Raw genomic sequence first — 27,303 nt, 5'->3', positions numbered from 1 at the left:
AGAGTTCAGTTACACGGCATTACATATCTTGCGCGTTCGAATCTACGACCGGACGAAGAATTTTGCTAACGTAAGAATTTCCCCTCCGAACCTCTCCCGTTATGGGGATCAGGTAGCCAGCCAGCAAAACCCCGGTCGCGGGAGACAAGTAGACTTGAAGCAGAAAAATTATCATAAGCAGAAATGATGACGGCTAAATTCTTTAGACTGTAGCAGTTTGCCAGATTGTTAGAACGAATAGTAACTCACACCTCAAATAGTAACTCATAACAAGCAATAATAAATTAAACTCAATTAATCGAATCACGACATATATCATTGGTACTTTACGGGGACAAAAATAAATTAAAATTCCGATTGCTTTATAGTCACTATCCTATTTTCTTTTTAGATTCTGGAATAACCGTGGTAGCTTTCACGAAGCTATTCTCATCATATTTCTTTTTATATTTTTCCACTATGAATTAGCGTTTGTCATATTTATTTTAATGGGTATAATATAAGAGTTTATTACTAGTTTAAGTACAGGGTTTTCGTAAATGATTGTCGGGGTTACAAACAAGCACTGTATTTTACATAATAAAGATAGATACATGCAATTTTTTGCAAAATGTTAGAAAACTCACCAAGTTTTTATGACAAAGTCACAAATGTTCCATGTGCTCGCCTCGTGATATCCTGCAGATCTCTAAGCGATAGTCCATTTCCTGCCACACTCGGGATAGCATATCACGTGTAACACTGTTGATGGAATTCGTTATGCGTGTTTTCAGTTCCTCAATGGTAGTGGGTAATGGGAAACTGTATCTTTTACATATCCCCAGAGAAAAAAATCGCAAGGAGAAAGGTCAGGGGAACGAGGCGGCCATGATGAAAGGTATTCATCCTCATCACTCCCGTGCCCAATCCAACGTTGTGGTAATGTTCTGTTGAGCAATGATCGCACTTCACAGTGGAAGTGAAGTGAGGCTCCATCCAATTGCATGATGAAGGTGTTACAATCTTCTTCCACTTGAAGATAACCACTCATTCCACATATCCAGTAATGTCAATCCCGTAACCGTTTTCTCCATGAAGAAGAATGGGCCGTGCACCTTTCTCGTGACACAGCACAAAAAACATTCACTTTAGGCGAGTCCCGAACCAACTCAACAAACTGATGCCGATTTTCCGTTCCCCATATGCGCACATTGTGTGTGTTTACTTTTCCACTTAGGTGGAATGTCGCCTCGTCAGTGGAAACAAAATTCCCGATGAAATTGTCATCGTCAGCCATGAGATTTTGCATATCGCTGACGAAAGTTTCCCGTACACGACTGTCGTTACGTGTTGGCTTTTGATGCAGACTTAGGCGGTATGGTTTCATGTTTAGCCGTTTTCGTAGAACACTCCATAATGTTGTCTTCGGAATGTTGAGTTCCTTGGATCCAGCAGGAATCGATTTCTACGGGCGCCGTAGATAGGTTTCACGAACTCGCTCCACATCATGTTCCGACACTGACGGTCGACCACTGCTTTTGCCTTTGCAAATGCAACCTTTTTCTTTGAACTGTGCATGCCACCTTCTAATCGAATTGTCTGACGGTGCATCTTTCCGACATCGCGCACAAAAATGTCGTTTCACAACTGTAACAGACCTCGTTGCGTGATATTCAAGGACACAGAACGCCTTCTCACTAGTAATATCCGCCATTTTAGAAAACTGCCGCCTGGCGGCAGAATCGGGAAACAGAGGTCTATGAAACAAATAAGGAACAAAACTTGTTGAGTTTCTCAACAATATGGTGCATTTGTGTTCACCGTGTCATTCACCCAGATCGATTACAACAATGAGGAAACCCCGACAATCATTTACGAAAACCCGGTATATTTCAATTGATAATGGCATTTTTAAATCATGAGTGGCAAAATATTATTCTTGAGTGTTGTACCAAAAAGATTGGATCAAAATAATCCTTTCCCGGAAAAATTACCCTATCTTAAATCTACGCTAACATTACCTTTACCTTAAACCTGTCTCAAATTCGAAATTTATCAGCTGTCGGCCAGAGAACAGCCAGTGTCAGCCGCAAGGGAAACAATTCGGCATTCCCAAACCCGAAAGGAAAATGTCGAACCGGGAACCACTAGCAGCACGTCCAGCATCCTGACAGCATTCGCCAGCTTGGGAGCCAGACTGCTGAAACATGTTCCAGCTTTACTCTACAAGGGATCAAGAAACTCCCCCCCCCCCCCACCTTGTTAAGGCAATTCGTAAAGTACACCACGTCGTGCCACGTTCCAGAGAATCTACACAGCTTCTCAAAATTGTCGTGCTACGTCTCGAACAAAATCTTCAATAGAATCTACAAGTCCAGCAGTAAAAATATTTACAAACAACAACATGTTCCAGAGGGTAAACTACATGATTCCTCCATTAAAGTGTCATGCTACACTCCTAATATACATATTACTTGACACACTTCCATGTCATGTACAACTCTACGAACTTACGTCTATTCTTCTTCACAAAGCCTCAAAAGAAGAATCGCCCAACGAAGTGTTAGCAGTACAAGAAGTTTTCACACCAAATGTTCCAGTTTTTCATCAAAGGGGTAAAATCATTGGTCCACCCCACGAAGTTCGTCTCAAAAACAAGCAGTACACATAGTGATTATTCCTCCAGGAACATAGTTCTCCCAGTCCGAGGACACATACGACCACACATTCCATTGGTCGTTACATGATACACTCAGCAGCAAAAATGTATTCATCAATATTCCAGTGCAGAACAATTCTCATTGCCAGAAGAAATCACTTTTCTACCCTTAAGTTTGAACTTCCCCAAATTATCCCTTCCCAAAGTGCAAGTACGAGAAACGCAGACAGCAGAACTCTACAGGGAAGATGTTCATTCAGTGACAGACAGAAGGAAATGTACAATCTGGGTTGTCCGACTTTCATCAGTACATTCCACACAAGTACAGTGTGGCAGAACGTAGTGGTACTGTACTCTCAGGTACAGTAAAATTCCACGAAGTATAGTCAATCTGAGCTGAACATCGTGTCTGGAATAAAGGATGATTATCCTAAATGGACAATGTTAAGATTCATTTGTTCATCGTACCTTAGGTGAACGACATCGAGGTCAAAGATGTTGGACTTTTCACTCTCAGCGTGTGTTCAATGCATGTTTATGGAATTATCAACGAACAATTTTAATAGAAGAATAAATACAACATTGATATGCATGGACAAAAGGTGTAACAATTGCGATGCTTAAATATTATTTCTACTTGAATTATTAATTCATGTGTTATATATGAGTGTGTACATATTTCATAGTAGAGGACGGAGATAAATAAGTAAGTATATATTGTTAATATAAAAATAAAGACGGTGATCCATCGATAATAATAATACAGGAAAACTATAGTGATACGTGCTACGATTATATTTATGTGCGATAAACTCAGTTCGCAATATTCGGCATACGTGTTGACCCTAGTAACCAAAAATTACTAGCAACACAGGTGCAACGAATTATGTATTTATACAAGTGCTTCGATTTATTTCTTATTCAGTGCTCCACATTATTTACGGTGAAGGAAGGCTATTAGTATCTATAATTTAATGTTAACGCAAATTTATTATGTAATTTCGAGTCTCTTAACTTCAAACGGTGCAATGACTGTCTCGTGTAGACAAATACGTCTTGTGTCGCAAGAGGCTGGTCACGCTCTGACGTGAATGAGTGTGCTTTGACGGCCGACGCCATGTGACGTCAGGTCTCTACATCAACAAATGCATGCGTTATGTTATTTTACGCTGATCCACTCACTTATTCAGCAGAAATAATGCATTGTGTTATATGTTTTTGAGGGTCAGTGGGTTTATAGGATATTCACTTTGGATAGGTTCATGGTTTTTACTTTATTATTTTCTTGTTTTCGGCATTTTATTTTTGTTTTCGTTTCTTATTTTTATAATAAATGGTATCCCTATAAGATTGGATCAGACATAAAGACGAATTCAAAAGGGAATTCTTTTCCGGAGAGGGACATCGTAACGATCCGTAGTATCTTTTAATTATTATGGAGAACGAACTCCAACTTCCAGTCATTCAACCATCGTTTTCCAATCAGGAAATATTCAGAAACATCACAGGAATGCAGTGTCAGACAGCACTGAAGCTCTTCCTGGTCATCAGCTGTAAACAGACGAAATCCAGGAAGAGGCTACAGGCCTGACTGTGCATTTGTTTATTAAATTGAATTGCAATAAATGTCTGGGGGGCAGAGAGTTCGGGGTCAGTTCTAATTCAGTTATTGAGGAGCAAGTTTACGATTGAATAGAGATAGAGGAGGAGGTTCTAGGGAGAGCGTGTTAACGCTAGTCGCAAGTCAGACTCTACGTACAGTCACAGGCATAACCTCTCCCAGCAGATCTTCAGTTGCAGTACAGAGACAGGTATATCCTTACATTACCCATGCTGATCCAATCTTTAGGGGTGTGAAACTCAAGTGTCATGTGTTGTCATTCAAGTGTGTAAATTTAGTACCTCTAGCGCCTTACCATCAAGCTCACCACGAGCAGAGAGTGCTTTACCATCAAGAATGAATGATGATTAGTGAGCTACATTCCCAAAAGATCCCACATACCTAAGGGTATGAGACGCAATCATGAAACTCCGATCATTATATAGGATTCCCATTCATTTTGCAAAACCAAATTCAATGACATTTTCAAATTTTCCATGTTAAGTTCCAGGCCACTCTATGATATATTAATATATAAGTGTTGTGTCTGAACTTTGGACTTTGTTCAGCATGCATTCGTATGCAAATACGGAAAAGCTGTACCTGGTCACCAGAGCATTTTGCGTTGGTTTCGCCAGTTTCCTGATCAACCGTTCGTGCAAGCCGTGAACTGGGCATTCTGCAGAAAACAGTGTGGAATGTTTTGCGGCGGCATTTGCATTTCAAACCCTACCATGTGCAACTGTTACAACAACTGACTCCAGATGATTATGCCCGTTGATTGGAGTTTTGTACCCGAATGTAGGAAGCTATGGAAGATGATGATGACTTTGCGGGAACATTGATATTAAGCGACGAGGCAACTTTCCATCTGTCGGGACAGGTGAATCGTCACAATGTGAGAGCGTGGGGTACTGAATTGCCGCATGTCTGTGTGGAGTTGGAAAGGAATTCGCCAAAAGTGAATGTCTCCTGTGCCATATCCACGACAAAGGTGTATGGCCCCTTTTTCTTCATCGAGCAGACGGTGACAGGTTCCGTGTACCTGGATATGTTGCAGGTGTGGTTGTTGCACACAACTGACTGCTGACTCCTCGACTTTCATCTTTCAACAGGATGGGGCTCCCCCTCACTGGAGCACAATTTTCTGTGCCTTTCTCAACAGATTTTGATTTGATTTGATTTTGATTTTAAAATTTTGGGTGCGTCAGCACTAAGGCTATTTTGCACCCGTCACACTATACGGGGTCCAGCCCCTTACCGTTTCACATAACAACTCTAACGTTGCTTAATTAAAATCGTAAAATATTAAAATGTTCTGACTCGTTAAAAGCCGAGGCTGCAAAGAACACTCGGCACAAATAAGGACAAAACACAGGACAACACAAACAAAATTATACTGGCCATGGGGCCAGTCGCCAGAGCCTCGTTAGTCTTCAGTCCAGGGTGTACTAATGTGGAAGTGAGGTTTACATTTGGGTGTACTACGTGGAAGGTCACCCCTTACACCCCCTTTCTCAACAGAGAATTGCCACATCGCTGGATAGGGTGCGCTGGTTTGGGTGATGTTCCTCTGTTGCCATGGCCCCCCCAGGTCGCCAGATCTCACGCCATGTGATTTCTTCCTGTCGGGTTATGTTAAGGACAAAGTTTATGTACCCCCAATGCCAACAACACTGCAAGAACTGCAGGAACGCATCACTTCTGCTGTGACGGACATTGACGAAAACATGCTAGTGAACGTATGGAGGTAACTGGATTACCGTTTGGATGTGTGCTGGGTGACCCAGGGCACACACATTGAACATTTGTAGAATGTACCAGAAACTTGGTGAGTGTATCTATCTTTTCATGTATCATCTGTCTTTGTACGTCGTATACTTGTAAATACACAGTGCTTTGCAACCCAATGAATTATTTAGGCTACCCCTGTTGTATGACCACAAAGGATCCTATTTCCTGGATTTGAAGCCAGAACCCATGGATTCATAGCACCATGCAAGTAGTGTTATTTACAATGACTAACATTGAAGTGTGTTGATCGAAAGATTTCTGAAGTGACATGCTGACCAAAAATTTTCACCTTTCAGAAACACTAAATACAGGAATATTTTTAATAAATTCACATTTGATTATTATTATTGTTTATGTTGAACTTTTAAAAAACAAAAAACTTTTGACACCTGACTCTGACACGTTCTTCCATCCAATTCAGTGTTGCGAACTTACCTCTTTTGAAGCTAGATCTGGCTTTCGTGCACTTGTTTGGCTGTGAACTGAGGCACCTGCCCCCATCCCCCAATATGGTGCCATCACTGACTCCGGCTCACATAGACCAACTTTTGCCATGAGTATATGAAATTTTCCACATGACGTGATATTGTTTGCATCGCCCCACCCCCTCTTACCTCTCCCAGATACTTTTTTATAGCACTGTGGAGATGACATAATATTGTTCCAGACTGCACAGTGGTAGTGTCGTCGCCTTGTAATAAACAGGTCCCGGGTTCGATACCTGGTGCAGGTACATAGTGGTTCGGATCTCACTTCAAACTGTAGGTCGAATCCAGATTAGGCTTACTGTGCATAAAGTGGACTTAAAACAACAAACTAATCAGACATAATATTGTTATCTGGGAATCCTTTATTTTCGATTTCATAAGACCATCAGTGGATTATTGAGATGGGTGATGATGCTGGAAAACTAAGAATACATTGTCATTACATTTAAAGTTAACGGTAATAGCAGTGCCCCCACCCCTTTCACATTTAAAATTACCCGAGGCACTTTATACAGCCTTCATAAATTTAGCTCCTTAAAAGTCGGTTTGAACTCCATTTAAGCTGAAATTTAGCTATTTTATGCACATTAGATTTGGCATCACTGCCAGGATAGCCATAGGAGGCAGGAAGAAATACATTGTGCTTATGGAAGTATTATTTGATTTGTTCTCTTGTGAATATCAAACTTCCGATGGCATAGAAAAAGGTATCAATGGGAACACGACAGATTGATTAGCTGTAACTTGAAGTTGTTGAGTTTATTTCTCCATAAGAAATACATGGGATTCTGAAAATACTCGCTCATCATATTTTTCAAGTATAGTGTATAGCTTAATAATAGACATAAGAAAATGCTTCCACTTGCAACATGGGGAGAAATTCATACTCTTGCATACACCCAGGGTTTTGTTTAGTAGCAGTGCCCATTCCGACGATATTGAAATGAATACACACAGGTGCGTAACTAACTCCTCACCTTAATGTTAACAGGGTTCCCACGCAAACTCCAAATCAATTTTGCCTGAGATTTCCATGAGTTTTCCAGAATCCTCATATTTTTTCCAGAGTATTGAATGCACAGTAAAAGACTACTATAATTTTACAATGGCCTCCTCCATTTCCCCTCATAGCCATACCATCCTCACCTTCTTTATTACTGTTGTTTTCTGATGCAAATAACAAAACTAGTTCAATAATAAAATAAAATTACACTTCTTTGCATGTAATTAAGAACAAAGATGACCAGTTTTGTAGAACTTTAAACAACTCTACAACAATTTCTAACATATCTGATATAGAACATTGAAATATTTTCACACTTTTCATAGATGTTTATAAATGGATACAATATCAATTAATCTGTAATGCGTACAATAATAGTTAAGACAAACAAATTATTGGAATTTTTAAATTATATAAAAATGAAGTGACAATTATTAGTACCGATGTAAAAAGGAATAATAAGTTACTGAGACTGAAATATAAAACAAGAAATGTACTTAATGTCTGATACAGCAAATTAAGAAACTTTACTTCTCAGAAGCTTCAAGTTTCTTTAATTGTTCTGCAATAGCCTTTGCTTCTTCTTGCATATTTTGTTGTTTGGCTTGTAAAGCACGGATCTCACTTGCTTTACGTTTCATTTCTTTCTTTTTGTCTTCTGTGTTCACATTTCTTTCTCATCTTCTGCAATGCTTCTTCGTATCTAATACGTGCACCTTTAACACTCTGGATCATATCGTTGACACTCCTCCTATCACTTTCACTGCATCATAAAGTTGCCGAATAGCCACAACACACTCTTCTTTTAAGTTTTCTATTAAAATCTGCTTATTTACAGAAAACCCACTTTCGACATATGCAGTGTCATGTGATAAAATCAAAACCAACTTAACAGTGCTCCATAACTCAGAGAAGTCATCCTTGCCCTTCATGACACCTGTAAAAAAGAATCTAGTGCATCAGTTTTGATTGAAAAGTTACAAAACTTCTCTTTCAATTCCTTTTCACTACTGACATTGTGCAACAATGTCTTAAACTGGCAAATTACTTTATCACCAGTTACAGCCTTCATTCTCTTTCTCCTGAGAAGTTCCTGTATCAGGTCTTCCATGCGCTGAGCACATCGCTTTGGAAACTGAGTCATTTGCTTCGTAACTAAACAACTAGCGGATCTCACCAACCTGAACTTAAGGGGACTACGTTCCACAATCTTCTCTGTTGTTAGTTGCAAAAAAAATCTGCAGCTAGTAAAAAACATAAACTTCTCCTTTTCATTCTCCTCCTTAGCTTCCAAAGCAGCTTTGGCACCAATTCCAATATCAATCTTTGTCAAAGGAATCAAGTTGTCAGAATTTCTGACATCAATTTGCATTAATTTAAAACTATTTTTTGCATTGTCCAAGGTGTCACTTTTTATGAATCTCCCCATTACATCTCTAACAACACTTTCTAGAAAGTCATGAAGAAATGGGAACATAGATTTGGGGGTTTGGAATATTGTCAAAAAAAGACTCAAATGAGCTAGCTAGAGTCATGAAGAAATTGAGCCTTGCAATGATCATTAAGCTCTGCCATAATTCTTGACAAACAGTATGATCCCTTGAAACGTTTACTCTGGTGAAAATACTTTTTCAAGTCAGAGAAAATGGCTATAGCTCTTTCAGCAACAGCTACATTTTCAACCCACCGAGAAGCACAGCATTACCGAGGCAGATCAGTCTTGCCAGTATTTTTTGTGTAATCTGCACGCTGAGCTGGAGAATCTTGAAAGAAATAATAGATGCATCTAAGAAATTCATGGACACTCCACCCAGATTTCTTGTGACCATGCTGAAAGTCACCATGTATTACATGAAGACCACAGCTACCAACTGATAGTAGAACTCTGGATCTTGTTCATCTGAAACCAAATGTTTAGACAATTCATGGAGAAAAGCCCAATTTACATTTGGTCCATCCAATGACACTTGAACAATTTTTTGAACAGGCAGAGACTGCAAAGCTTCTAGAAACTTCCCGAGAAGATCTTTGGCTGTTGCATTATCCAAAAATACTGAGGTGAGGTACTGGGTGGACACTTTATTATCAACTATATTCCAGTACCTCAAAACAATGTCCATCTGTTCACGCTGAACAATCTTATTCATAGATGCATCAAAGCACTCAACAAAGGAGGAACTCAACAAAATATCGTCTTAAAGAGAATTTGTAAAATATGGTGCTAATCCATAGAAAATTAAATATGACACTTTCGTACGACCAAGTGTAAACTGTTGAGCAATCTTGCTATTTTTAAACATCTTCTTGAAAATGTCTCCTAAGCCTGCTTGAAAATTAAAGGAACAATGGCCCATGACCATTTTTAGAGTTCACATAATTTCTGCTTCTCTTACATCTTCATTCACAAGAAAATTTTCCAAAGTAGATTTTGATTCACTTGGTGAAGGAACTGAAAGTATTGACTCTTCTAACTCACTTTTTACTGCAGCACTAGGTTTATTTTGGCCATCAAACTTTGTGCATGGTAGGAAATAATTTTTCACGATGTAACTGAGTTTCAGTATTTCTTTGGTGTGCTGGGAAATCAGATGAACGCTGGTTAACTTTAGACATCAGGTTATCTTTATTATGCGTTTTCCACATCTTGATATATATATTTTACGTCATGTAAAAGATCGAAATCGGTTAATTAAATTTTAAAAAGTGCAAAATTTATGAGGGTATATTGGTCGGTCACTAGCCCTGGAATCACATTTAAAAACAAGAAACAGACAAACAAATAGATCTGAGTTCCCTGCTGAAAGAGAAATGTTACAACAGCTTGGATTATCCACAGACAGGAGCATATTATAATCCCTTAGTTTTGCTTCATTGGGAACCATTAATCAATTACAAGATTTTCCCTGAGATTTGTATTTTTTTCAAATTCCCTGAGATTTCCAGGTTTTCCAGGTGTGTGGGAACCCTGTGTTAAGCATTAAGCAGTATCTAAAATATGAAAGCCTTGTTTCAAATTATATTACTGAAACAACATAAATCTACAAATCCATTTTGAACAACTTCTAGTTACGATAAATACAAAAAATTAAAACATATAGACATTATATTTGAACTTGATCTTTGTCATGATGTCTTGCCACAATTGGAATTGTTTTATGCTGTACCAACTAGGTGACCAGATTTGAATGTGAAAGGTAGATGAAACCAGGTCAACTTAGAATTCCTTGTATAAAATAGTAATAATTATGTATTAATCGGAGAAAGTATTATGTTATCTGCATTTTAACTATGTTTGTACCCTGGATAATTTTGTCCACCCATCTGCGGGACCCTTCTCAAAAATTATATCTTCCTAGTTACATTGGCTTATGATGAAAATGTAAACATTTTTCTTTCAGGCCAAATAACCAATACTCCCACTAAAATTTTAGAAATACATCTACATTATTTTTACTAAAATTTGAGAAATACATATACATTATTTTTACTAAAATTTTAGAAATACATCTACATTATTTTTACTAAAACTTTAGAAACACATCTACAATATTTTTACTAAAATTTTAGAAATACATCTACATTATTTTTACCTTGCTAACACACTAAGATATTTCTTTTTTCTATTAAGGAACAATAACTACTTACTAGTCGAACAATTTAATAATACTCCTACTAAACTGAAGTTGAGACAGGAGTTGAATCTCATTCATATATCCTTCTGCAATTGATTCTTCCACTGATTTGAGATCAACGCATTTAATAGCTAGAAGCTTATGGTTAGATTGATCAAGGCCCTGCAACAAAGAAAGTAGAAGTGATACCAGGGGGTGGAAACTTACTGACTTAACTGACCAATACTGACTACAAACCAATTGAATTATAACCTATTGATAAATTGTCTTTATAAAAGTGAGCCTTGAGATTTCATTTTTAAAAATATGTTACCTGTTATTCAATATCTTAATAAACACAAAACAAATATATTTATGACAAAAAATAAATTTTCATTAATGCAGTGCAAATCAAGGTGGCATGGTAACATAACTTGGTGAGCATTACCCACAAATGTTAATTATTTTTCTGGAATTACAAAAAGTCGACCTTCACATAACACTTTTTTTTAAAAAAAAACTCTTGGCTACTTAGTTCAATAGAAGTCATTACTAGGTTGCGAAAAATTATAAAAACAATGCCTAATTGAACAGAAAATATCTGTCACTCTCTGGGAAGCCCTCCAAAATGTAATAACAAAGGGAAAAAATGCAGTTACGAGACTAAATTCACTGAACATCCCCCCCCCCCCCCACTGACACAGTAGGGACTACAATGGAAAGCCGACCTTTACTGGCCGTTTTCCACCTCTACAATACTAAATAGAGTCCAGATTTTTATTAATTTATGAATTATTTAGTTAAATATGCTTCCTAATTACAGCCTAATTTTCAATGTGCATTTTCTATTTTTTGGTTACTAATAATATCCTTTGACAAAATTGTAATTGAATTGCACTTCTTACACATGAAAAAGAGCATGCTATGGAAGCATATGTGGTATAAAAAGGCTGAGGTAGAAGAACCCCACACATTCTCGAACTTGGGACATTGTGAAGATGACATGATGACTACAACTGATAGGACCCCCTTTTATATAAGTTGCATTCACACCTGTGCAACTTGCCATGTATATTGTAGGCATGGATTTACTCATTCCCATTTAGTAGTTTTGGTTACATCTACACAGCATGTCTGGGAATAAAGTATACTGAAAGTTGGCAACACTGTACATCGTTGAAAGTACCGAGGAGATTTCTGGAATGTGTTTTTAAAGATCTTTACACCTGCAAATGCATTAATAAAATTGTGGTAATGTTCGCAAAACTACAATGTTGCTATGAAAAATCTTTGGTGTTGGACAGACGACACTTGGAACATGTATGTTGACCACTCTCTTTTATGTTCAAATGCTGTGTGTACAGTACCAGTTGCTGATGATACAGGCAACTTTTTTCATTATACTTACAAAATTAAATAAAACATTACATGTTCTACATTTCAGTATACTTTATTTCCGGAAATATTGTACAGGGTGTCTGTCGAAATAACAAATCCAAACTTCTTGACTTTTTGATGACTTTTTCTTAACAAATATAATCACCCCCTACTTAGGTATAGTTGGAAATTAAGAAAATAGATATTTTTATTCAGTGAAAAATCCCTATCGCAAGGCTGGTTAAGATGAAAACTGAAGCTGTACTTCAAGAAGAGATTTATACTTGCTTTAAATATGCCTCAGACTTCATCCTGTGAACAACCACATTATTTTATTTATATTTTTTCAAAATTTCACACCAAAAAAGAACGTAATTCTTAAGAAAAAAAGGACAAATCTTAACCACAACTCAATACAATTTTAGATTTCCAAATATATCTAATTTATCAAATCCCAGCACAGATGTACAATGTAAATTCACTATACTGTAAAAATAGCAAAAATTCTTGACCTTCCTGTAAATTTCTTGACCGGTAGACACCCTGTTGTAAAAGATCATAACAAACTTAATAAAGTTATTCAAACAACCTACCTGGTATACTACACTTGATCCTCCTCTACCAAGCGTACTCAGCACAAGATACTGCTTGTTATTAATTATTAGACTCTGGTTGGCTTCTATTTGAGCGACTAGCGGTGTATATGTATTGTTGGTAATCGGCAATGAAATATGCGACACAGTTTTCTTTGCAGAAAGGGGTTCTATCTGCCTTGGAGTAGTTTGTAATGCAATTTTATTTGGAGTCCAAGCGTTGAGTTTATTTACAGGGTTTAAGGTAGACAGAGGTTGCCTTGGTTCGACAAAGTCCTCATTCTTCACTCCCGGTTGCACAGGCTTCTTCTCTCCGTTCTTGTGAACATTGACATCATCGCAAAGAACATTCTCCTTATCTTGTTCTGAATTCTTCTTTTCTGCAAGATTATTGTTCCTTGGTGTATCATGACTGTGGAAATTGCATCTTGGAGTATCATGTTTCAAAGCAGGTGTTTTTATATTCCTTGCCATTACAATTTCCGCATCCAGCAATTTATATATTTCATGCCTCGAATCGACAGGGTTTGTTTCAGTATTTTGTTTTCCTTGAAAAGTGTTTGGTGTCTCTTGTTTACATGTGACTATGCCATGATGTTTTGATGCTGAGGTGGTGATCAAGTTATTTGTGCTTCTTGCAGTAGAGTTTCCTCGAGGGGCTGAAGTTAAAAGATTTTGTGCGTTTCGCTTCTGTGTTGAATTTCCCGCAATGATTCCATGACGATCGTTGCTTGGAGTTAAGTAGTATGGGTATTTTCCTGGTTTCCCGATGCTGCCACCGTCATTCTTGCATTGGAATGTACTCAACTCGCTCCTTGTGGACATTCTCTCTACGGATGTTCCATCTTTACATGACGAAGCTGACATTTCGGTGGAATACTCGACTGATTCGGTAAGCCATGAATTGTCTGATGAACTGATTTTTCCTGAGGAATTTGCTGCCGATAAATTGTTCCTGGAAACCGGTATGCTATCCTCATTTGCTTCAGCATCGCTTGAGTCATTTTCTTCTTGAGATCTGGAGAGTGCACCATATCTAATGGGTTCAGGTCTTTTAGACAGCCCTAGTCGGCGAGTTCTGGAAAGAGAGCTAAAAAAAAGTCAAATACATGTGTGTATCAATAACCAATAACTACCGATTCAACATAAAATGACGAATGTTTCTTGAAGAACACAAATGGTTCTTCTTAATTAATGTATGTAACTAGGTAATTGCAATTAGGGATGGACAATATTGGAAATTTGATATCGCTATCAAGAAAATATTGTCACAGACGATACAATATGATATTTTCTCCATATTGTGATATCGGCGATATATTGTCTCCGCAATATGTATCTCCAAAATATTGTGACGATATATATTGCAAAAATATCGTGATGATGTATTGTCTAGTTGATATTGCCTGGATGATATTTTTTCAATATCGCAATATTTAGTCTGAACGATATATTGCCCAACACTAATTGCAATGGACTTTGCCTTTGAAAAAGAATTTTTGTATTAAGTAGGGCTGAGGCGATACCATTATTTGTCGATACCGATACTGATGCCCTGACCGATTCCAACCGATACTTGTATAATTCCAGTTTAAAATAACAAAGGGTAGTTACCGAGTCATAACAACTCATCACATCACATTCTATTAATAACATTAAATAACTGCTAAATTATTCTCATGTAGCTTTACAGCACTTTAAGATGGCTTGTGGCATTTTATGTGAACTTCTTTCTAGATGCAGAGGATGCGAAAAAAAAGAAGTACCTGAAATGTTACAGTTACACTGAAAAATTGGTGGATTATTATAAGTGTCCCTGATTCAATTTCATGTAAAAAACATGCTTGTCTATTGGGTTAACCTGGAGAGGGGAGGAAAATGACGTAAAAGTATATGCAAATCAGACATACTGTATAATAATGCTCATTTGGCTGTTTATGCCCTGCTATCCATTATTCTCTGTCATTTGCAATATAAACAGTCACGGCAGTATTGGTATTGGCCAGCAATCACACAAAAGACTTACACAGAAGCAGTAATGTGCAGTGACCATTTAGATAGCCGAAGCACTGAATATATAATTTTTAAATAACAATAGTATATTAAGGGGCAGGCTTGCCTTGATAAAAACACTGCACGCCACTGCTTTGCGGCATTTTAGTCTTTCACGGGCTCAGCAAAAATGCCTCTCGACACTTTCGTGGAGTCTATCCTGGGAATTATGCAAAATTCGAATTGCATTCTGAAGCAGTGCTTCACCACTGCACAGTAATCCACAACCCTTCCTCCCCACAGTGACATTAATTCCTTTCCAAAGAACTGCTGGGCTTTGAAAATATCCACGTTCTTACCCCAAGAGTTTGCGAGAAAGAATTGGCAAGAAATGGTTTCTTTTATTTCTGCATAGCATTGACCACCAGGCAGCAAGCTTTCCATGTCATGTTTGGGTGAAGCAGTTTCACTTTGGTCCTGCCTTTGATCTTGTCATCTGCTTCCCAGGAGGGAGCAGCATTTTCGGAAATCTACATGGAATCCCAATCTGTCTCAAGGAAGGGTGAACAAACATTTGAAAAGGACAAATCTTGACAAACGAGTTTTACCTGGCCTCTCTTCTAGCCACTTAAGATTATTATTATGATGAGAACGAGTGATGATATGATGAAATTGATGAAGGGACACTCACCAAGAACACTCAGGCACAGACTGAGATTTGAACCCAAACCAATTTATCTGATTGATAGAATATTCAATATCAGTACAGGCAATTTTATGATGGTAGTCCAACCCCAATTTCTATTAAAACATCTTCTCAATGGTGTAGTGGCATCCCGTGCAACGCTCTCTATGTGCTCTTGAAATTTTGAATAATCCCAGATATTCAAAAGATAGTGTCACTTTATATGGAAAAATTCGACTTAGGAAACATGCCATATATGAATATCTATGTGACATAACTTGCCATAATAGTCACAACCAAAATTGTACATACGGGCTTATGATATTGATAGTCCTAAGTTTACATAGATAAAAATCTAAGCCTGAATGCATGCTATCATTTCTTCAGGCAAAATATACTCAAACAATGCCACTATGGAAACTGGAAATTGCTTGAGGCCAGTGGCATAGCAGCTGTCTCCCTGCAAAGTAGAGGGCTCCAGGTTTACTCTTCCCACCCTGAATGTTTTCTACACGGTGATTCAAAAGTCCATTAACATGCTCTAAAAAATGTAAAGGAGTTAGGTTGGGTACAATTGGTCATGATTAGACCTTGGATTTTTAGGTTCTAAAAAGTGTGCTAGAGGTTCATAAAATAGGTCCTACAAATCTTAAGTTAGGCTAAAAAAATCCTGAAGTAGGTTCAAAAAAACTTAAAATTGTTCAAAATTCCTGAAAAATGCTGATTAGGTATAGTCACCGGCAATGAAAATGAAACACCTATGTCCTGAAATATGCACTATATTGCATAATGTATGTGTGTTGCCTAATGCTACAGTGATGGCAGAACTTACCATTGGAAATTTGCTATTAAAATCCACCCTTCGCCATATAGTTAGGCAAAAATCTTTTTTCATGTTATCCACAGTCAAACTCCGCAATTTTGTCCTTGAGGATCATCTTATATGCTGAAAATAATCTTTCAACAAAAACATAGTCAGTGGTGCAAACTTCAGTTTGCAAGGCGTGAATGCCACAAAGCACAGAAATGACGTGAAAGTGAGCAAGACCACACAGATCAGACCACTTTGGATTGTACAGGTAACTGTGGCACCAGATATTTTGCTTTGTTAAGAGCTATGAAAAATCACCATGGACTTGGTGGAAGAAAAATTGACAGAGTGTATGTTTCAAACACATTCGTCATGAATGTTTTCGTGACCAAAGTAAATGCGTGTGTGACATAAAATCCTGTAAAACCTTTAAAAATATATAAAAACCTAAAAAAGGCTTGATTTAGGCGCATAAACCTAAAATAGGTTCTAACAAGCAAAATAGGTTCTTTTAGGCACTATAAAACTTCCATCAGTTGTTGCGTTTTTTAACGAAACACTGATAACTTATTACTTCATACATACCTGTAAAGGAAAAAAAATAGGTTTAAAACCTAAAATCCGAGGTCTAGTCATGATAGAAACAGGTTAGGCCTAGAGGAAACCATATAAGGTGTGTTCCAAGTGGACATCTGCCATATTGAATTCAACTCAAAATTTTTAAATGGGAAGGGGGATGTGATCAGGCTAGGATTTCAAGAGAAATGCAATGGTGAAGGTTTTTGGATGTATATTTAACAAGTAACTGCATGATTGTACGAAATGTCTCATTTTATTAGTGTAAGAAAACAGTGCCAGAATGCATGAGGAGCGCATCGAAAGCATACTGCTGTCTGTGGAGAGAAGTTCACATGCCATTGCAAATGATTTTAATCAACAACGCCTCCAACGAGATGCAGTGTCGCATGTGACAGTTGCACAATTACTGAAAATCTTGCAGAAGACAGGATCAGTCAAAAACAGGCGATGATCAGGATGTCCCAGAAATTCCACCAATGACTTAGGAGCATCCCTGCTGGAAATTTCTACTCTTTTCAGTAGACAAATTCTATTGTTTTCAAATGTCTTGTACCGTGTAATGTGAAATGTATTGAAATCCTATTGTAGATCCACTGTGCAGCTACTGCACTCTACAGTAGGACTACTGTACTGAAAAAACAATGTAAATAATAATGCATAATACTTGCTACCATATATTATAAAATCATTTATTGACTCCAAGAATAAACAAATTCATTCTTGACACTATATTTTCAGTGATTGTGAAATGAAATGAAAAAACAGTACATGAACTGAAATTCTACTGTGTTTCTAATGAATACTACTGAAGTCAGATATATCTTAATAAATAAGTTACTATAATTCTTTCTTAACAAATAACTCAACCTTAAAGCAGCTAGCAGTTTGAATACATGATCATATCAGTTGATTTTTTTTTCAGCATGGAATTTCCCTGGTTATTATTATATCTGTGTAATGCAATTGCAGGAAGGGGCCATTATTTGATCAACATAGTCAACAATATTTGCTTGTTTTGATTTTTCAAGCATTGAGGGTCAGGTCTTCATTTTAACTATTTTTTTGCTGCTTTCATGTGAATATAGAAATAACAATATGTCAACTTATGTACATATTTTTCAATTTTCTACAAGTGCGTTAACCACAATGAAGCTACACACTTAAAAACGTGTTCACTTTATTTGATCAACCCTCGTAATTTCCCACTTCTGAATTTTATGCTCTTCTTCAATTATGTGTTCTGAAAGTCCGGTTCTTGGTGTTCCTTCTTTTATATCTTTCTCATGTTCCCCCCATCTAATTTTCATGCTCCGGCTGGTTATAAAATCTTTTTATATTGTACTGATAATTTATACTACATGAGTAAGTCACACCTGCATCAACATGAATGTATATACCAATACAGGGAAAAAAGTGCGCAATTATCAGAAGGCAAGGATTAGGTTAAATCTGACAATTAACAGGATATGGTTTCTCAAGGAATGTAGGAGGTTGGGGGTGATTCAGAGTTTTTTGAAATGGGGATACGGTCCATTAAGTGAAAAAGGGGTTGAGCAGAAAAAGAACGTCCAAATGGTGATGATGTCAAAATGTTAAAGAGAGGCATATGCTAATGTAGATCGATTAAATAAAGAATGTCTAAAGTTATATTTAGAACTCTGAGCCACTTTGGACGACGTGACCTGGTGGAGGGTAGAGGAAAGACACAACAAGCATGTAGAAGCAGCAAAGAACAAACACAGAGTCATTATACAGAATAAGTTGAATAAGCTAGGGAAGAACGAGGGAGCAAAAAAACAAATGTAATAGGAATAGGGAACAACATGGGGACCCAGAGAGTAACGTGTTAAATTTAACCAATTTAGTTCTATCAAAAGACCTTTATGAAATAATGGGAAAAGAGCAGAAATTTGCAATGGGGGCAACAAAAAATTTCAAAGGAAGATTTTATAGTAGCAGCAGAAGGAATAGGGATGATGATTGACAATAAAGAAGATCCACGATCTTATTGAAAATCAAATCAGAAACGAACAGAATGAGATAAGGGGACGAGAAAGAACAGATAGAATTAGGAAAGACACCCGAAAAGAATTAAAAAAAGAAACTAAGTAATGTCAGACAATAATGTCTTCCTGATAAGATCAGACAAAGAAAATAAAATGGTAGTCATTAATTGGGACGAATACAGATCGAAAATGAAAGAATGTTTCCGTAGCAGCGATTTTGAAACTGTAAGAGGCAACCCCATCAACAAAATTAGGAGGGAAATTAAAAAAGGAATTGAAACTAGTATAACGCTTGCAAGAACGGAGAAAACGAAACTAATTGAATGTTGTAAAAAGGGAGAAATCCCGGTTGCTTTTGGAATTCCAAAAACCCATAAAGAGGGGGTACCATTAAGACCGATCATCACTATGTATTCCCACCCCGGATATAACTTAGCGAAAGCTCTTGTAACTAAAATTAAAGAAGTAGGAAATAACACAGAATTCAGCATTAATAACTCAAGGGAAGTAAAGGAGAAGATTGAAAAAATAGTTAGACAAAAACGATCAAACTATGAGTTTTGACGTGGTAAATCTCTATCCCAGCGTCCCTAGACACAAAGCGGCAGACTGTTTATACAGATGGCTTAGAGAAAAAGGAGTGGATTTAGTTGTAGCCTGGGAATATGTACGGTGGTTTGACTTAAGTACAAGAATTAATTATTTCAGTTTCAACGAAGAAGTATACATTCAAAAAGAGGGATTAGCCATGGGCAACCCTATTTCGGGGATCGCATCGGGGTATTCATGCACTTCATAGAAAAAACTGTCCTAGATCAAATTGTAGGAAGTATTAAATATTTCGGGAGATACGTCAATGATGTTTTAGTAATAGGGGGAAAGGCTGATCTTCTGAAACTAATTGACGAACTGGGGAAACAAGATGCCCGAATTAAATTCACAAAGGAAGAAATGGTAAAGGATGAAATGAGCTTTTTAGATCTAAAAATCATCAAAACCGGAACAAAAATTAGAACCGGGGGTTTTCATAAAACCCTCGCCGGAGATCTATGCATGCATAGCAAACCAGAACACGCCAAAAGAACAAAACATAACGTTATCCTTAACTTTTTCATCGGGGAGAATACGACTATGCAGTCAAAAGAAGGAGAGAAAAAGAAGAAGAATGGATCTATAGAATAGATAAAAAGAATGGATATAAAGAGGAAAACTTGAATAAGATACGTAGGAAAGCATATAAAATATGCTAAAAAGATGGGGAAAGAATGAATGATAACAAACCAACGAAACCAACTCGGAGAATAAGAAACACAAATACATCGGTATTCCGTATTTTAAAGGAATTCCAGGAAAGATAGAAAGAGTAGCCAAAGAATACGGCGTAAAATGCAGGATGAGGGCACCACGAACCGTTGAGAAATATTTCACACAATATAAAAAGCATGGAAAACAAAACTGAAGGTGAAAAGGGGTTTACAGTATTACATGTTACTGTAATAAAGAATATATAGGTCAAACTGGCTGGAGCATGAAAATTAGATGGGGGGAACATGACAAAGATATAAAAGAAGGAACACCAAGAACCGGACTTTCAGAACACATAATTGAAGAGCATGAAATTCAGAAGCGGGAAATTAGGAGGGTTGATCATAAACCATTAAGTAGAAATGTATACGAGGCAGCTTATATCAGAGTATAATTGTTTTAGTGTTTTCATGGATACACCCATCAGGATTTTAACATAATGGTAGGAATAAGGCACTATTACGCGTTCAGCAGCCTTAAGTCATTTTTTAGCCTTTTTACCATACCTCATGATCCACGCCTTGTCTGACGCAGCCAATGCCATAATTAAATTGGCAAAGATTGTCTTCCTGATGAAGGGATTAGTTATATCCCAAAATGTAGTTTCACGTAAATCACATACTCACCAACGTAAGTACTTTTAAGTATTTTATAAAATCTTTTTATATTGTACTGATAATTTATACTATGTGAGTAAGTCGCACCTGCATCAACATGAATGTATATAAATCAGATTCAGATAAATATTGACATCAACACCAGTAAATTTTCTGCTCCATCACATCACTAACTTGGAATTCCTACAACATTCTAGTATTGGCAGAAGTGGTTATCATCTATCAGTATCATTTGAGCAGTTCGGGAGTAAAATTTGTTAATGTACAAAAGTATGGAACGGGAGAAGAAAAAAAACAAGTGAAAGTATGCCAATTTCATTGTGGCTCATGTATTACCAAGATGCTCCTATAATTACCAGCCACTGAATGCACTTTCCTCTATGTGTAAGCAACAGGAGACTGCGTAACCACTGGACCCAACGTTATGTCAATTTTGAATGGAGTGTGGGTTATCAAGTTTTACTCTCAAGCTGCTCAATTTAAAGTGATATTGGCTCAGAAATATTCATCTTTGTGCTGAACATGCATTACTTTTTCTCTTCTTATTTCTGGAGAATTAGACCATGAGCACACGTTAAAAATGCGGCAACTGAAGTAGTCGGCTCATCATGTTAATAACACAATGACGATGGGTCAGACAACATGCTTCAGAAAAAAAATGGCATGCCATCTCGAATGTAATGATTACCTATGATAATCTACACAGTGAACGTTGTGACACGAATACAACATACTGCATTATTTTTCAAGCAGCAAGGGAAAGTGTTCCTTGCGTTGATGTAACTTATGTAACTCTTAATGCAGACAACAGATTGCACATGCACTGATGCAAAAGTTACTGGAGTATACAAACTTTGTTTTGGAGGCAGAATAACTGGCCCAAGTTCCTTTTGTTTTATTGTGATTTCATCATGCTACGAATGCAATTTTTACATGGTTCGATTTACAAGTACGTCTGTTGACACATACTGCGGAGTTTTAGCGATTACTTAAGATTTTGTTCAATATATGCTTTCATGGTTAGGTTAGGCAGGTTAGGTTTGGTACCCTTAGCATTAAAATAAAGTCCCTAAATGCATTCTACTAGGGTTCCGATTTACTTCTACATTCATTCCCATGCTTCTACGATATTTACTATCGCTTGTCGACGGAGAATCATTTATCCATGAGAAGTGCACCTGCTTGCGTAAGGAAATTTTCGATTTTTTTTTTTCAACATAAATACCTTTTTTCGAGTCCAAACAGTGCTCATTACTTTAAGGAAGGTTCAAATTTCGTGTGACAATGATTTCCAAAATTCTACGATAATTAGTCTTTGCGCTAGGAGAAATCATAAAACAATCAGAACCGTTACCGAATAACTCTCTATGGCACACACTGAAACATTTTTTGCTTCTTATAAATACTAATAATTTTCAATACAAGAATGTGTAGCAAAATCTCTTACTCTGAATCAAATACTACAATCTGAAAAAATTAAGATGAATCAGAACTCTCAAGTTTGACATGCCTGGAGTAAAGAATTCAGTACGAGTTATGGAATCCAATTAATTGTGTTGGTGAACATTATGTTTAAGCCTCTTACACACAAATGTGTGATCATTTCAGACTTGGTAAGAATAAATATGAACAAAAAAATTTTACCTTCCTGGCCGAGATGCTGATGAAATGCTTCCTGAAATGCTTGAATCTTCTCCCTGGTCACTATGAGTGAAATATGGGCCAAACATTATTTAAGATTCCTGGAAAAGAATCAATCGGATTAAATGATTTTTGGATTTCAATATTTTTTAAAAATATATATTTATCTGTCATTATCTGAATATTTCTGGAGTACAGAAACATGCAATTATTGAACTATAGTGGAACCACAAGCAAAAAACCCTGCACAGACCCACGACCCCTGTGCACCACACTCCCACATGAAGGGAGGGGCAGAGTGGAGCATGCTTACTTATGGCCCAAGTTGAACGGAAGAAAGGGAAGTTGCGCGGAGACATTTCGCTGAACGTTATTTTCCTTGTGGTCGCTCTGTAAGGGATGCAGATGGGAAATAATGTGTTTTGGGAGACAAAGTAATACATTGCACTCTTGATTACCAGATGCCAATACCATCTTCATTCTACGTAGACATATTGCCTATTGACAGAACTAGTGCTGACATATTTTTAAACATTTATCATTGAGTGCAATTCTGAGGAAAAATAATTTTTTTGTTCGCAGGTATCTACAATTAAAATCAATTTACTTTACATATTCTGTCATTTCTCTCCTTAATCCAAAGACATTACATTAGTAGGTTAGGCAGGTTGAGTTTGATTCGGTACTACTTCCGTATAGGTGAAACACCTAGAAATCATATATTTCACACTTTTATACATTGCTAACGTACTATTCTGCATTGCGGAACATTTCTTTAGGTGTAATAATGAATTTCTAACGAAAATAATGTCTATTTCTTACATTTCCGAGTACTTACTGTTCTTCGTTATTTCGATTCTGTAACACACAATATGGCGATAGCGTACTGGTTCATTGCATGTTCTGCCAGTGTTTTGTCGATTTTGAGTGTGCATTCAGTGTTGCAACCTTGTTCACCGAAAAATACCTACTTTCGTACCCGGATTTGAAATTATGCTAATACCTCGCAAACCATTAATGTTAGCTCCACAAACCATTTCCCGTAAGGTTAGGTTAGGCAAGCATAGTTTAAAAAAAACTTTAAAAAATTAAAAATACTCGACATGTCATGTCATAGTGAAAACACGGCGAAGTTTGAAAAACTTACTGGGGGTTACATTATGTAACACACGGAACAATGTGCTCACGTGCAGAAAGCAAATGGCAGCAGCAGCAATAACGTGTTGGAGAGATATTTTCACAGATAAACACATGATTTCACATTAAAATGGATCCAAATTACATTCCCGAATTTCAACAATGCTAAAGAAAATGATTTGTGTAAGTACTTTCTTATGTAAAAAGCAAGAAACCTGTTTCCGCTATACGAAAGTGTTACCTTTGATTCTCTAATTATCCACTTAATTCTTATTCACAAATACATCTAACAATTTTAACTTGAAAATAATTCCAAGTGAAAATTTACCAGAATGATGACTTGGCCAATCTGCTTTTTCATATACAATTACAGCTTCTTGCGAATTCAAGCCTATGAATACACAGTCTATAGACTTTGAACATTTCATCCACACTCAATGTTTCTCTCATTCACCTACAAACCTTGCATATTTCATATCACAGCTTAATACTGAAACCAAAATTATCCACATGAAACCTTCAAGAAGGCAGACAGGCCAAATTGGATTTTATAATTACGTTTCTAATGAAACAGCAATTCTTTATGCTTATTTGTGCAGTGAAGTTATGCTTTGATATAACTAATATAATAATTTTTCCTTTCAAAATATCTTTTTAATGCTATCATCATGATCATGGCTTCACATTAGGCCTATCAGATATTCACAATTTGTTGTTCGTAATTAGACAGAAGCTTTTTTCAGAAGAAAATGGGTGTATGCAACTACCCTGCTTCATGGTGGAAAAAAATGTAAAATATCGTCCAAATAAAAGCTGAATGAAAATCAGGAATTGATTAAAAATTTGTTATTGCATTCTGTAATTTAAAAGTTCTCTCTTTCTCATTTCTGTGAAGTCATCGACTTATGTATATTGTTTTCACAAAAAAAATTCTTAAAAAACATTCAGGTATACTAAAATCCCTTTGATTGGCTTGCTTCAACACTTTCCATGTAATATTTATGTGGACTTAAAAACATACAAACAAGAATCACGATGAGCAAATGAATAATACCTCACCTGCTCACAAAGTTTATGATGATCTGATCCGATGCATATGCTATTATGCAACAATAAAAAAATGGTATACATACAGATAAGCTTCCATTGCATGTTCTTTGTGTCTTATATAAGTTATTGGCTGTCGGCTCGGAAATATTAATTTTAACAGCCCTACTATTTTTGGTTTTCTTTAACAATATAGCATCTTAAATATCTTATTAAAAAATTCAAAACATATGTACACATTGGAAAGACAACTTGAGTCTTACACTCGGGCGAAACGTGCGTTCTACTGAGGCTCGCAGTAATCGGCTTCATGCACAAATGCTTACAATAGGAATGCCTTGTAATAACTTGGGATCATTATACATTGGATATTGATAAACATTTATATAGAATAAATATTTCTGCTCTTACAAATAAACAAGACATATGTATACAAAAAACTCACGTCATAACCATAACAAAAGATGACAGTTTTCACATCAACTTCGATAAAAAAAAAGTTCAAGCTCTGGTTGCAAGAAATGCATAAAGAACTTACGGACAATCGTCCTTAAGCGATTGTATCATAAGGTAAACTGTATAAAAACATATATTAATAATAAGAAGAACGACGAATTCAACCTAAATTCAGGATGCTTCGTTTTTCTGTTTCAAACACGGAGGAATCGGGACGCAACCACTATTGCCAGAGAATGCCGATATTGTGGCGGCTGGTGTTATACACCATACCCCAAAGTGAGAGAAAAGTGTTTGCTCGGGCGGAAAATGTTCCACGACAGTGTGAATGTGAATAACACACATTTCAAGCCTCGTGTGTGGAATACTACCACCAAGAAACATCTTTCTTTTTTTTTTTTTCGTTGTCAGGGCTTTTTTGCCCTATGTCAGTTTTACATCTCCTCCCGAAACTGTGGCAGGGAGGTTTAGTCGGTTCTCAGGGACGTAGCTAGGTTGATCAGTTTGGAGGGGGGGGGGGGGGGCAAACGTAAGATATTTTCTATCAAATTATTATAAATTAACAAACTATTTATACACCATATAGGCCTATACTGCATACATACATTATATATATCATAGTCTTGGAAAGGAAAGGAGCAAGGGCCTCCTCGGTGGCGCATGGTAGCATCATCGCCTTGTAAGCAAGGGGTTCCGGGTTCGATACCCGGTGAATGCTCATAGTGGTTCGGATCCCACTTTATACTGTAGAACCAGTCCGGATTAGCCTTACTGTGTATAAAGTGGACTTAAAATACCAACTCAATTAATCAATAAAATGAAAGGTTCAAGGTTCGATCCCTGGTGGTCAGGCTGGTAGCCAGAATTTGATTTCGGTAGGGGCTTATCCCTTATCGGCAGCCACCATCTAAAGGCGAAAAGGTTGGGGGGAGGGGTAAATGCGCTGAAGATGAATTTCTTGGTATATTGCAATTAACCATATACAAGATGTTTAATCCTGTTAATGAAGTAAATTTAATTACTACTACACATTATTAAAATTAGATATTTGTATGATTACGGGAGGGGCCCCAGCTCCCGAGCCCCCTTCCCTGGGTACGTGCCTGCTTGTATTAGTTCCAAAATTTATGTGCTGTTCCAACATCGTGAGGACAATTTGGGAAATACTTGAAAGCGAAATGGACTCAAATTCTGCTCCCGAAACTATGGGACTGGATGTGATGATCATGCGCAAACGAATGAAACAACTCTTCGCAGGCCTTGTCCCTCAATATTAATTTTATTGACTAATTGTAAGTTTTTCTCGGCCTCCTCGATGACGCAGTGGTATCGTCGCAGCCTTGTAATCAAGGGGTGCCAGGTTCGATACCCGGTGGAGGCACATAGTGGTTTGGATCCCCGATTAGCCTTACTGTGCATACAGTGGACTTAAAACACGAACTCGATAATTGGAAAGACTTTTAGAAGAACTAAACATGGCTTTTTATGCATCGTACAACTATGCTTCTTTTCACCCTACTTTTACAGTTTTCATTCCTAAGAATTCCACTGAGTATAACACGCTACGAAACCAGAGGTCCAAGGTTCGGACATTGGACAGGTGTGGTAGTATCATGTCTGTCCCATCGCCATTCCTTCGGCTCATCATTCATCCTCATCGTCGCATTTAACCCAAGAGGTAGAAAAGCGGCGTAATATAGAAATATATAAATGATTGATTTGGTTTATTTTACTTCGATTTTCTGACACTTATTGGCTAATCGTGAACATGAAGATGAAAATGAGTGATATGAAATTGATGAGAGGACCATCATAAAGAACACACATGCCCAGTCCGGGATTCGAACCCAGGACCCCCTGGCATCGTAGTGCACATTGTTAACCACAGTACAACAAATAGAAACAGAAAATGCTTGATAAGTA

The 27,303-nt window shown here is 37.1% G+C and overlaps 1 protein-coding gene across 4 annotated transcripts in view; it reads right to left on the bottom strand.

Annotated features, from left to right (window-relative positions):
• Mps1 (dual specificity protein kinase monopolar spindle 1) overlaps window positions 1–25,630 on the bottom strand; it is a 56,646-nt gene extending 31,016 nt beyond the window's left edge. The window contains exons 1-4 of one of the 4 annotated variants that reach the window (XM_083144580.1): window positions 25,463–25,630; window positions 22,744–22,841; window positions 13,105–14,182; window positions 11,169–11,317 (exon numbers count right to left, since the gene is read on the bottom strand). In XM_083144580.1, the coding sequence (XP_083000706.1) occupies window positions 11,169–11,317; window positions 13,105–14,182; window positions 22,744–22,829 (1,313 nt within the window). In that variant the 5' untranslated portion in view covers window positions 22,830–22,841; window positions 25,463–25,630. Of the gene's footprint in view, window positions 1–11,168; window positions 11,318–13,104; window positions 14,195–22,743; window positions 22,842–25,369 lie in introns of all 4 variants that reach the window. The other 3 variants (XM_083144579.1, XM_083144577.1, XM_083144578.1) reach the window with 3 other exon arrangements.
• Window positions 25,631–27,303: the final 1,673 nt, after the last annotated feature.

The sequence above is a fragment of the Lepisma saccharinum genome, chromosome 23 (assembly GCF_977018435.1).
Source record: "Lepisma saccharinum chromosome 23, izLepSacc3.1, whole genome shotgun sequence".
Lineage (NCBI taxonomy): Eukaryota > Metazoa > Arthropoda > Insecta > Zygentoma > Lepismatidae > Lepisma > Lepisma saccharinum.
Note: the sequence above shows the minus strand (reverse complement) of the source record. Positions and strands in the feature narration are given on the sequence as shown.